The 12,412-nt window shown below is 43.7% G+C and overlaps 1 protein-coding gene across 3 annotated transcripts in view; it reads right to left on the reverse strand.

Moving 5' to 3' along the window:
• Nucleotides 1-12,412, reverse strand: part of ADGRG2 (adhesion G protein-coupled receptor G2) — a 138,969-nt gene that overhangs the window by 19,539 nt on the left and 107,018 nt on the right. For 2 of the 3 annotated variants that reach the window (XM_045089355.1, XM_045089354.1), the window contains 7 exons: nt 12,110-12,149; nt 11,606-11,643; nt 10,136-10,230; nt 9,558-9,624; nt 2,572-2,954; nt 710-881; nt 370-526 (listed from right to left, as the gene is read on the reverse strand). In XM_045089355.1, coding sequence (XP_044945290.1) covers nt 370-526; nt 710-881; nt 2,572-2,954; nt 9,558-9,624; nt 10,136-10,230; nt 11,606-11,643; nt 12,110-12,149 — 952 coding nt within the window. The remainder of the gene's footprint in view (nt 1-369; nt 527-709; nt 882-2,571; nt 2,955-9,557; nt 9,625-10,135; nt 10,231-11,605; nt 11,644-12,109; nt 12,150-12,412) is intronic. The other variant, XM_045089356.1, reaches the window with a different exon arrangement.

Genomic DNA, 12,412 nt, shown 5'->3' on the forward strand with positions numbered 1-12,412 from the left:
CTCTGCTACTGACACCAGTGCAGTCCAAATGCTTGTTAAAATACTGAAATTGGTTGGTATGTCCCTGCTCTCTTGCAACTGCCCAGTACCCTCTACTGGACACTTCTCCCCACCTGAGCCCCCCACCTCCCTGCAAAACTTCCATAGTCTAGGTGCCAGAAGGTTAACACTGGGCCCAAGGACCTCTCAGATCCTGCTTCAGCCAAGACCAATGTCCTGTTTCTGATTCTGCAGTGCCGCACTGTTCTAGATGTTAAGTATTTTGAGTATCACCCCTGACTAGAAGCAGTAATTGCCTCCAGCACGAAGTACATGGAGGTTACAATCATAGACAAGAAAAGGGTTTTTTCACAAAGGATTAGGATGTACCTGAAGATTTGCAGGGTCTTGGGCAGCGAAGGTAGTTGTGTCGAAATTACTAGCATTCACTCTGATTACAGCCAGAGCCAAGGAAGGGGAGGTGAGAGTTATGGTCTTGGTGGAAAAATTCAGCTGTAAGCCAATGTCATCTACTATTTTTAGCAATCTGTAAAGACAAGTGGTTCAGATTCAACACTCCCACTTTGTCTTCCCCGCTGGAAGCAGAATATGCAGTAGCAATGTAACAAAACATTATGAATCTTTTCTTGGCTGTAATTAATCCTGATAAGAAGTATCACTGTCGTTAGAGGGTCCCCTCTCCTGAGCACATCAGTTTGCTAATACCTACCTCTGGGCCAGAGGAGCCAGCAAGGCAGGTGGGGAATGAAGGAGTTTGCTGACATGGTTTATCATTTCTCCTGCGAGGTTAGGCTCCAAGCTACCCAAGGACAGAGTCTTTTCCATCTGGGACACTTGACTCTCAAGATCAGAAACACTGATGCTGCTGGTATAAACCATTTCTGCGACAGAGAAGCCAAATCATTTTATGAACATGTACTGGAAAAATCGCTAATAAAGAAAGACAACAGACTCCACGACTCCTAGGTATTTGCCCCAGGGAAAGAAAAACATGTCTCAAGAAGACTTGTTTGTGAATGTTTATAGAGGCTTTTCATTATACCCCCCTAAGCTGGAAACAACCCAAGTGTCTACTAACTAAAGAATGGATAGGGGCGCCTGGGTGGCTCAGTGGGTTAAAACCTCTGCCTTCGGCTCAGATCATGATCCCAGAGTCCTGGGATCGAGCCCCACATCGGACTCTCTGCTCAGCAGGTAGCCTGCTTCCTCCTCTCTCTCTGCCTGCCTCTCTGCTACTTGTGATCTCTGAATGTCAAATAAATAAATAAAATCTTAAAAAAAAAAAAAAAAAGAAAGGATAAACAAACTGTGATCCCTCCGTACAATGGACTATTATTCAGTAATTAAAACTGATAATTGCAACAATGTAGACAGATCTCCAATTCTCCAATATATTATGTCAACTGAAAGCAGCCAGACCCAAAAGGCTGCATGTTGTATGATTCTGTTCATAAGACATTTTAGAAAAATCAAAAGTATAGGAAAATAAAACAGATCAGTCAGTGGTGGCCAGGGGCTGGGGGTAGTGGATAGGAGTTGACTACAAAGGAACATGAAGGAACTTTGGGGGTGGTGAAAATGTTACGTATCATGATGGTGGTTGAGCGGGTCTGGGTGTTTAATCCAACCTCGTGGAACTATAAAAATTTCATCTATCCACAGATCTGGATGCATTTTATTGTATGTAAATTATACTTCAAAAAACCCAACTGAGGCACCCGGGTGGCTCAGTCTAAAAAAGCATGCGAGGGGCTGCCTTCAGCTTAGGTCATGATCTCAGGGTCCTGAGATTGAGCCCTGCATCGGGCTCTCTGCTCAGTGGGGAGCCTGCTTCCCCCTCTCTCTCTGGCTGCCTCTCTGCCTGCTTGTGATCTCCTCTCTCTCTCTGTGTCAAATAAATAAATAAAATCTTAAAATTAAATTAAATTTAATTTAATTAAAAAAAAATAAAAAAGCATGTGAGTCTTGATCTCAGGGTCACGAGTTAAAACCCCACATTGGATGTAGACATTATGTAAAAATAAAATCTTTAAAAAAATAGAAGAGGGGTGACTGGGTGGCTCAACTGGTTAAGCATCTGTCTTCGGCTCAGATCAGGATTCCGGGGTCCTGGGATTGAGCCCCGCATCAGGCTCCCTGCTCAGTGGGAAACCTGCTTCTCTCTCTCTCCCATTACCCCTGCTTGTGTTCCCTCCCTCGCTGTCTATCAGATAAATAAATAAAATCTTTAAAAAACAGTAAATAAAGTTCAAAATTTTCCTCTTCAGAATGTTGGAAACTGACCTCATAACCTTTTGTGGAAGAAACAAACCTGTCAACTAACTCGTCTCAATAAAACGGGGTATGTTTGCCTCAGAGCTATTTCTCCACTCTCTTGCTCAAAACAATCAAACTCAGCCATATCTATGTTCTATGAATGTCTGTAGGAAAGCTCTCAAAATCAAGCAGACTTCATAAAAAGAAAGGGTCAACCTGGTCTTATTACAGGTATCTTGACTAGGCAGGCTAGCTCCTGCATTTGCGGAAGCCAGATTGTAACAAACAGCAGCAGCCTGGCTCCGTCATACTGACCTGTCTTGTCAGGAGGGGAGGTGGCCGTGATGACATCCACAGGGGCAGATGCGGTGGGAGAAGAAAGTGAGGATTTCACAGGTGGCAGTGTCTGGGAAAGATCAGTTTGGGGCGTAGGAGAAGAGATAGTTCCAGAACTGGGAGGCGTATCCATGGCAGAGCTCGAAGCTAGGGGAGCTGAAGGCTGGGGAGAAGGAAGGTGAATCACTTGTGTTGGAGGGCTCTGGGTTAGAGGTGGATGATTTAGAGGTTCACGAAAAGAGAAGGCACTGGAGACCTGGGACAGAATGGTGGCCTGAGGAACAACAGGGATGGAATTGCTAGAAGAAAATGGTGAGCCATCAGGATGACCAGCAAGACATTCAACGGGATCCTGCAGGTCACTGAAAGAAAGAATCAGAGAGAGGCACATGAGAGACAGAAGAGTGAGAGGCTGATCTCCTCTAGCAACCATCCGACACCACCAAGGGGACTTGGCTTTTTCAGGGACCTGCCACTCCCAGCCTCTGCCCAGCATACTTTCTGTGCGCCCTTGCCACTGGCCCCTGCCCCTGCCCCTGCCCGCGTCCACCACTTCGTCCCTGAGAGAGGAATTAGCCAGGAGGGATGCTGTTTTATGAATTTCCAGTTCTGGATGACTCATTCACCACTGCTCTCAGGCTCTTATCCTTTATTACTTATCACTCAGCTGAAGAGATCTTGTAACAACACTTCTGTGTGCTTCTGGGGGACGGGAGCTCTTACATGCTATCACCAACCTAGTTGATGTTCATGTATTAGGAACCTGTCTTAGGGTTTATTTTTTTTTTTTTTTTAAGATTTTACAAAATGTATTCTCAAAAAAATAGAATCACGCGCCCAAACTGTTCTTAACATACTGGAAAGTTTTCTAAAAACTAGGTGCCCGGGTGGCTTAGTCAGTTAAGGGTCTGTCTTCTGCTCCGCTAATGATCCCAGGGTCCTGGGATCGAGCCCTACATTGGGCTCCCTGCTCAGCAGGGAGCCTGCTTCTCCCTCTCTCCCTCGCTGTTCCCCCTGCTTGTGCTTTCTGTCAAGTAAATAAATAAAATCTTTTAAAAATTTTCCTAAAAACTTAAATACCAAAATATCATTTTCCTTGACTATTTGAATCTACATTAATAAAACTGACTCATCATTTTTAGAACAATTGAGTTTACTCTGAAGTGAAAGCATCTCCATTTCAAAACCGTATCTGTCTATAATAAATTCACAAACGCTTATGTCAATTCAGTATTAACACAGGGTACAAAAGGGTATGGCATAAATTGAAAAGCCAGCTCCAAATTTACCAATAACCGTAAAATGTTTTTCAGATTTTTCCCGTAGTTTTTGCAAAGTACATTAATTCTGTAGATTATACTTACAATCTTCTGTGTATTGACCCATATTAGAAAAATGTGCAAAAATAATAATTATTGATTTGGATAATGGACTTTTTTATTTCAGCAAGTTCTCATACTGGTCCTAGTGAGTCACAAGTAAGTCTTTCTTTGCCATGAAACCTCTAATTTAGCTCACTCACATGCAGTGTGATATTAGCTGGGATAGGTAAATCACACTGCCTTTTTTTTTTCCTTTGACCTACTGATTTGTTTCAAGAAAATATATTTTTTTTAAAGATTATTTATTTATTTATTTGACAGACGGAGATCACAAGCAGGCAGAGAGGCAGGCAGAGAGAAAAGAGGAAACAGGCTCCCTGCTGAGCAGAGAGCCTGATGTGGGGCTCGATCCCAGGACCCTGAGATCATGACCCAAGTCGAAGGCAGAGGCTTAACCCACTGAGCCACCCAGGCGCCGCTCGTTTCAAGAAAGTCTTGAACTGAAGTTAATAATACATAAACTTTTGTGAAGCCGATGAACAGAGGAATCTGTCTGAATTGATCTTATACCACTATAGTGCAGCGTGAGGCTAACTGGCACATAGTGAGTGGCCAGGAAATGTTCATTGATTAAAAAATGGATTAAGGGGGTGCCAGGGTGGCTCAGTCATTAAGTGTCTGCCGTCAGCTCAGGTCATGATCCCAGGGTCCCTGAACGAGCCTACATCAGGCTCCCTGCTCAGTGGGAAGCCTGCTTCTCCCTCTTCCACTCCCCTTGCTTGTGTTCCCTCTTCTCTCTCTCTCTCTCTCTCTCTCTCTCTCTGTCAAATAAATAAATAAATAAAATCTTTAAAAACAAAACAAAACAAAAAAAACACAAGAATTAAGCAGGGGCCATAGGGTCCGCAGCTTATAAATCAGCTATGCCTCAGTACTGCTTTAGCTCAGTGGTTCTCAACCTAGGCCATACCTGAGAAAACCCAGATGACTTTAAAAAATATACAGAGATTTCCGTGGCCTACTCCTCAGCGGCTGCTTCAGCTGGTCTTGGTGCAGGGGTGAGGCCCCCAGGCCCATATATTTTCATGGCATGCAAGGTTGAGAAGAACTCATATACTCTCCAGATCCACCAGTCCTGGAGGGTGGGGGGGGGGGAGCAACCAGAGGGGGCCACAAACTATTACCTAGGGAAGCCTCTGACAGATCTAGTTTTAGGTGATGACTTAGGAGCACCCACTAGAACGTGTCCTCAGAGCTTCTCTGGGGTGAGAGGCAGGAATACTGTGTTGAGGAAGCCGAGGTGGGTCCTACCCGTAACAAGAAATGCTGGCTCAGTCTAGTCTGGCCCGACACCCGCAGGAGGCCTCTCAACACAGCCTGAGGTTAAGGGGGGGCAGTATGGACGAAAGGGCGCCAGACAGACACAGAACTGAGGAGTCAAGAAGCCTTGGCTGAGGCTCTGGCTCTCATTAGTCCTCTAGGTGACCCACCCCAGTTCCCTGAGACTCCATTCTCTGAACCGTATACTGCAGCCACTCACTGGGCCAAGTCATGGCAAAGGTGCTTTGCAGAGTATAAATGACATTTTCTTCTTATGTCTGGGGGTCCGCAGCAACCCGATCCCCCCGGCACGAGCAGTCCCATTCACCGGGATCTGCCAGGAAGAGGCTACCCTCTCTCTCTGATGCTCTTGGCACTTGGGCTACTCAAAGTCCTGGCTCCGTGGAGAGAGGCACGGGGTGGGGAGGGGGGGGGGGAACGGCGGCGGGCAATGCCCACTACGCGTTAGGAACCTCAGAGCCTGCAGCCCCGGGGTGGGGCTCCCTTCCCCAGCCCACTCGGGTGGACTCTCCAGGGGGGTTGCGGGTATCCGTGTTTGCTGCTACGCGCTTCTCCTCCAACATGCAGCCTCCATCCGATAGACTGTGCTTGCCTTAAAGAATTCTTACACATATACACCCATATCGTCACCACCCAGATGAAGAGAGAGCACTTCCAGCACCCAGGAAGGCCACCTTGACATATCAGTAGGTTTTAAAAGGGCCCAAAGTGGCTCAGTCAGTTAAATGTCTGCCTTACACTCAGGTCGTGATCTCGGGGTCCTCAGCTTGAGCCCCATGACAGGCTCCCCACTCAGAGGGTAGTCTGCTTCTCCCTCTCCCTCTGCCCCTCCCCCTGCTTGTGTGCTTGCTCTCAAATAAGTAAAATCTTGTTAAAAATTTAAAAATGGGGCACCTGGGTGGCTCAGTTGGCTACGCGCCTGCCTTCAGCTCAGGGCATGATCTCAGGGTTGTGAGATCAAGCCCTACATCAGGCTCTGTGTTCAACAGGGAGTCTGCTTCTCCCTCTCTGCTCCCCTCCCCCACCCCCATGCTCTCAGTTGCTCTCAAAAAAAAAAAAAAAAATCAACCCATCGAGGAATCCTGAAAAAAATCCACAAACCTGGGCTATACCCCAGACCAATAATAACATCACCATTTCCGAGAGTGGGAAGCAGGCAGGGGCGTTTTTCAAACTCCTCGAATGATTCCAATGAGCATCCGGGGCTGAGAAGCACTGCTCTGTGGGCTCGACCCCACTACGCAGTTAGGTCCCTGAACCAGCAGCACTGGCTTCACCTGGGGACTTGTTAGAAATACAGCACCTCAGGTCTTTCCCAGACCTCCTGGACCAGAATTTTAACAAGATCCTCTGTGACCGACACGCACAGTAACCTCTGACAACTGCTGACTGGGCTCATGTCCTCATTTTCCAGAGGAGGAACCTGAGGTTTATTTCTACGGATAAAGAAGCAACCACTGGATACACAGTGACCTGAGGACAGAGCCCTAGCCAGACAATGAGCTTGTGCTCTGCCTCCTTCTCTGTGTCCTGCGGCTTCTTCCTCACAGCAATTTGAATGGACAACCCCCAGCGGTCTGTGGGGCTTCCTCAAAAGAGCTATGATTTCTTCATCTGATCTGGTACTTCTAGAAATTCCATCTCTCGAATGGGCCTCAAACCTCCAGCTTCATGGTGCATTTTAAGCTAAAACTTACACATTCTTTACTTTTTATTATAGAAAGTGCTATAAATCCTAAACTAGAGTTCTTTAGCTATTCCTTGAGTCCAATGTTTTACTATATCCCAGAAATACAGCCCACACCGGGCAGACAGGCTACAGTTAGCCTTTTGTTCCCATATGAAAAGGTTTACATTGGAAAATGTATGTCCTTTTGTCCAAATACAAATTTTACCCAATTGTAAGAAAGTACAGAAAATGCTACAAAGAAAAAAAAAAGGAATAGTAAGCAAAATATCCCCCATGATGACAGTACCTAGGCCAGTCACTGAGAACCCCTGTGACTATTCTCATTTATTCACTTCCGAGTTTTTTCTGTGTATATTTATATACACCCGTGATGACGTCACCCATGACTTTGGGGTCATCTGCCTCCCAGCTTCCGTCCATCACAGGGCTGAGTTTAAGGCAGTCATTGTCAACATTGGTTGCACATTAGAATCGCTGAGGGGGCTTTTAAAACCCTTGATCCCTGGACTGTGTTCCAGACCAAATAAATCAGAATCGCTGAGGGTGGGAGACTGGAAATCGGGATTTTCAAAAAATTCTTCAATGGAATTAATTTGAGGCTTATAGAAACCCTGCAAAAAATAACACAGAGTTCCTTATACCCCTTACTCAGCTTCCCTCGATGTTAACATCTAATGTCTGGAATTGGAACCAAATAGCTATCAACGTTTAACATATTCCAAAGATGGCATCTCAAATCACTGAGGAAAAGACAGACTTTTAATAAATGGTACAGGACCCCTGGCTAGACATTTTGGAAAGGATTAAGTTAAATCCATACTTCTTCCCACACATAAGAATAAATTCTAAGTGTATCTAATATAAAAAAAAAAGGGGGAAAGAAAGAAAGAAACCAAATAAATACTAGAAAAACTCAAGGGTGAATTCCCCTATAACCTGGGCATTGGAAAAGGCTTTCTAACAAAGACTTCAAATCCACAGGCAGTAAAAGAAAAGACTGGCAAATTTAACTACAATTTTTTTTTAAGATTTATTTATTTGATGGACAGAGATCACAAGTAGGCAGAGAGGCAGGCAGAGAGAAGCTCTGTGCTGAGCAGAGAGCCTGATGCAGGGCTCGATCCCAGGACTCTGGGACCATGACCTGAGCCGAAGGCAGAGGTTTTAACCCACTGAGCCGCCCAGCCGCCCCTAACTACAATTTTTTTTTTTTTTTTTTTTAAAGATTTTATTTATTTATTTGACAGAGAGAAATCACATGTAGATGGAGAGGCAGGCAGAGAGAGAGAGAGGGAAGCAGGCTCTCCGCTGAGCAGAGAGCCCGATGCGGGACTCGATCCCAGGACCCTGAGATCATGACCTGAGCCGAAGGCAGCGGCTTAACCCACTGAGCCACCCAGGCGCCCCCCTAACTACAATTTTTAAAAAAGATTTTATTTATTCATTTGAGCACAAGCAGGGGGTGTGGCAGGTAGACAGAGGAAGAGGCAGAAGCAGGCTCCCTGCCTAGCTGGGAGCTTGGGGTGCAGGACTGGATCCCAAGAGCCCAAGATCATGACCTGAATGGAAGGCAGATGCTTTACCAACTAAACCACCAGGCAGGAGCCCCTTAACTACATTTTTTAAAAAAATTTAATTCGCGTGACAAAAACATGAAATCAAAAGATAACTGACAAACTGGGAGAAAATATTTACAACATATACCACAAAGGGTTAATATCCCCACTATATAAAGGACTCTTAAAAACTGATCAGGTGATCAGGGGCGCCTGGGTGGTACGGTGGGTTATAAACATCCATTCCTGCTTTTGGCTCAGGTCAGGATCTTAGGGTCGTGAGATGGGGTCCTGTGTTGGGCTTTGTGCTCAGTGGGAATGTGCTGGATGTTCTCTCTCTGCCTCCCTCTCTCTGCTCCTCTACCTGCTCTCTCTCTATCAAATAAATAAAATGTTAAAAAAAAAAAATCAGGGGCGCCTGGGTGGCTCAGTGGGTTAAAGCCTCTGCCTTTGGCTCAGGTCATGATCCCAAGGGTCCTGGGACCGAGCCCCGCATCACATTCCCCACACCACGGGAAGACCACTTCTCCCTCTCCCTCTGCCAGCCACTCTGCCTACTTATGTGCACTCTCTATCAAATAAATAAATAAAATCTTAAAAAAAAATATCCAGTAGAAAAAGTGGGAAAGACATGAACGCACAATTAACAAGAAAGATACAAAAATGACCCCCAAATACATGAAAAATGTTCAAATAGTCCTCATAAGAGAAGTGCAAATTAAAACACCACTGAGCTGCCCTTTCTCAACCTCCACACTGGTAAAAATAAGAGGACATTCAGTTGGTGAGGCTGGAAGGTTGGAGGGAGGTGGCCAGAATATTTCTAATACTCCCCAGGAGATTCTGATGTGCAACCAAGATTGCAAATCATTATTTCAAAGTAATGGTCCAAGTGGAAACTTGATACAACAAAAAACTGCATTTCCCCTAAAACTGAAAACCCTTCTTCACGGTCAAAATTCCAGAATTCCTTAGCCAATATGGCGATTAAATATTATCGTTATTATTATTAACATTATTGCTTTTAGGAAAAAGCTCAGCCTGTTTGCTACATACCACTGCAGTTTTCCTAACTCTTCCGGCGAGGAAGGGCATGGTATCCTGACAGAACAGCAGCACTGTTCTGGAGACAGCAGTAAAAGAAAGAAGAAAATACATGGTCAAGAACAAGGCAAGGCAGAAGCTCAGATCCATCAAGTATTATGGTTTCTACAATGGCTGCATTTCATAAAGCCTTGTCTAAAATAGGTGATTAAAAAAAGAAACCCTGGATACTATTATACTGACAATCATACATGTACATAACAGGTGCTCAAAAATATTTATAGCGATCACTCTTCAGCAGCTCCTAAGAAATCTGAAGTAATCACATCCAGCAGCAATGCATCAAACACTCCAGACAGAAGTCCCTCTCAGTAGGGTTTTTTTTCTATCTTATTTTCAAATACAGTATACTGAAACTTTACTGGCAGGGGGGCAGGGGAGAATCACCTTTTAGAGCTCACTAAAAACTGTCCGAGTCAAAAGAGAAAGGTATCACATACCTAAATTTACTTATTATATTTTCAGTTTTAAGAAGAACACATCAAAGTCATGTGAAAAAGAACACAGCAATAAAGATAGAGACAACTTACCCATCGGATGAATCTTTGCACTTTTCAAAGCAACCATTACAGCACATATGTTCATTGTTTTATTCATTTTTATTGTGAATGTACAATTTAATGTGCTATGAAGAGAAATATAGATAATTGGAATGTTACTAAACTGGAAATCTACCTACAGATTTGTAAATGCTTTTTCAAACTTGGGAGTGAGGAAAGGAGACACTGATGCTGTGAACTTGGTGACACCCCAATGACCTTGCAAACATCCACAACTTTGATCATGAGACATTTATAGAGGTTTACGGTTGCAGAGGTTGCAAACCAGAGACCCTGTGACCACACACAACTGTTGATTCATTTTGCCTGCAGGAACCAGGAACTGGCAGGGGTGCAACTTGCCTGCAAAGACAAGCATCTTAACATCTAGATTCTTACCCCTAGCTGGCTACTTATCAATTATCTATGGGTGTTTAAATTTCCATCATGAGAGCCCTGTCACATACCAGCCTGGATGAACATCGAGGTCTCTTAAATCCAAAACCTCTCTGGCAATTCAATCTAGATCATCTGATAACTAGCAATTTAAGACATTATCGCTTTTTTTTCTTTAGTCTTGCTTTACACGAAAAAATGTTAATGTTGCAAATAACCAAAAGTGGTAAATGACATGAACTCAATATATATATATATATACACATATACATATATACACATATATATACACATATATACATATATACACATATATACATATGTATATATACATATATACACATATATACACATATATATATGTGTATATATATATATATGTATATTTAGTAGATAGGGATTCAATCTGCAGCTTTATGAGGAATTGCCATTATCTGTACCAACGAACAGCTTGATGAGCAGAAACTGTCACTTTCTGGGACCTGTGCTATCACAGAACGCTCAGGATTCAGGTGACGACATTACTGACCCATGTGAGCCATTAGCTTATGCAGCCAGGCCAGCTGATGGACACAATATAACAGGATCATCTGTGCAACCTCAAATAACTGTCCGGCAATCTCTGATTCACCCCTGCACCTCTTTTTAATTTTCTTCTCTTCTCCCGCATTCCCATCTTTCCTCCCTTCTCTCCTTAGTCCAAGCACCATATTATGTTCCCTCTTCTCTGTCTCGCCTTCACCAGACTGGACCACTGGGAGCCATTTCTTGGTTATACTGGTGGCCCTTGGGGCTAAGGATACTGACAGTTCTTAGCATCACAGCATCAGAGGCAAATGGCCCAATCCCACCCACCCCTCTGCAATCCACAAAGAAACGGGAAGATGCATGTGACAGAGCGATGAGTGTTTCAGAGGCCAAAAACATATATCCAAAATGTATGATTATGTATGTATTCACTTTTTAAATATTATTTATTTTAGAGGAACACGTTTAAAACCCCTCAATACCTTATTTCTCATGAGTAGCGAAATAATATGGATAAAAGTATTAAAAATGACTGACCTTTGGGCCTCTGCTGTGGCACACACGGTAAAATAAGTCTGGAAAAAAAATGTATATACAGGTTCTTTTGATAGTTGCAAATGTCAGACCAAACAACCCAGCACTTATCACAGCCTCACAGAACTGTAGAATCGCAATAACCCCTAGGGATCATCCAATTCACATTGCTGTCGGATTTCCGCCCAACTGTCAAAGTTACTGGGGCAAACAAGGTTTGCGTGCATCCTGCTACCGTCAAGAACTCACTACCACACAAGGGAGCTCATTCTGGGGCCTTCGTTTTAGGAAACTTTCCCTGTAACATCCACCCATGGTTATTTCCAGCTCTGACTCTGGATCCATCCAGTTCAGATTTCTGGGGCAATGGAATTAGTCTAGTCAATCTTTCTCTGTGACAGATTTGGGGAAGTTTGAATACATTTCTCCTCAGGAACGCACAACTGCATGCTTTCCCCCAAACAGAAATAGTAATGATAAACAAGGCATAGAATGTTTTCTGATTACCTCACTTAAGGTTTGCAGGATTTTGTTTAGCTCTGATCGTCTGTTAATAAAACGAGAGAAATTGACATGAAGGAGATCACTGGTGATGTTAAATTCAAAACAAGTTAGATTTCTAGCAATTAAATTAAGCCTATGGTATTTACTGTTTCCAGTGTTCACTTTGAAGAAACACTGGGTATACTAAGAGATTCCTATGTGAGAAAAATAAATTATTTATATGACAAGGGAAACTAACCAGACAGAAGCTGTATCAGTTCTAGCCAACAGCAATATATAAATTATGGTTGAACGATCTTGTTATTC

The sequence above is a fragment of the Mustela putorius genome, unplaced genomic scaffold (genome assembly GCF_011764305.1).
Source record: "Mustela putorius furo isolate JIRA1106 unplaced genomic scaffold, ASM1176430v1.1 tig00003836_pilon_pilon_pilon, whole genome shotgun sequence".
Taxonomy (NCBI): domain Eukaryota; kingdom Metazoa; phylum Chordata; class Mammalia; order Carnivora; family Mustelidae; genus Mustela; species Mustela putorius.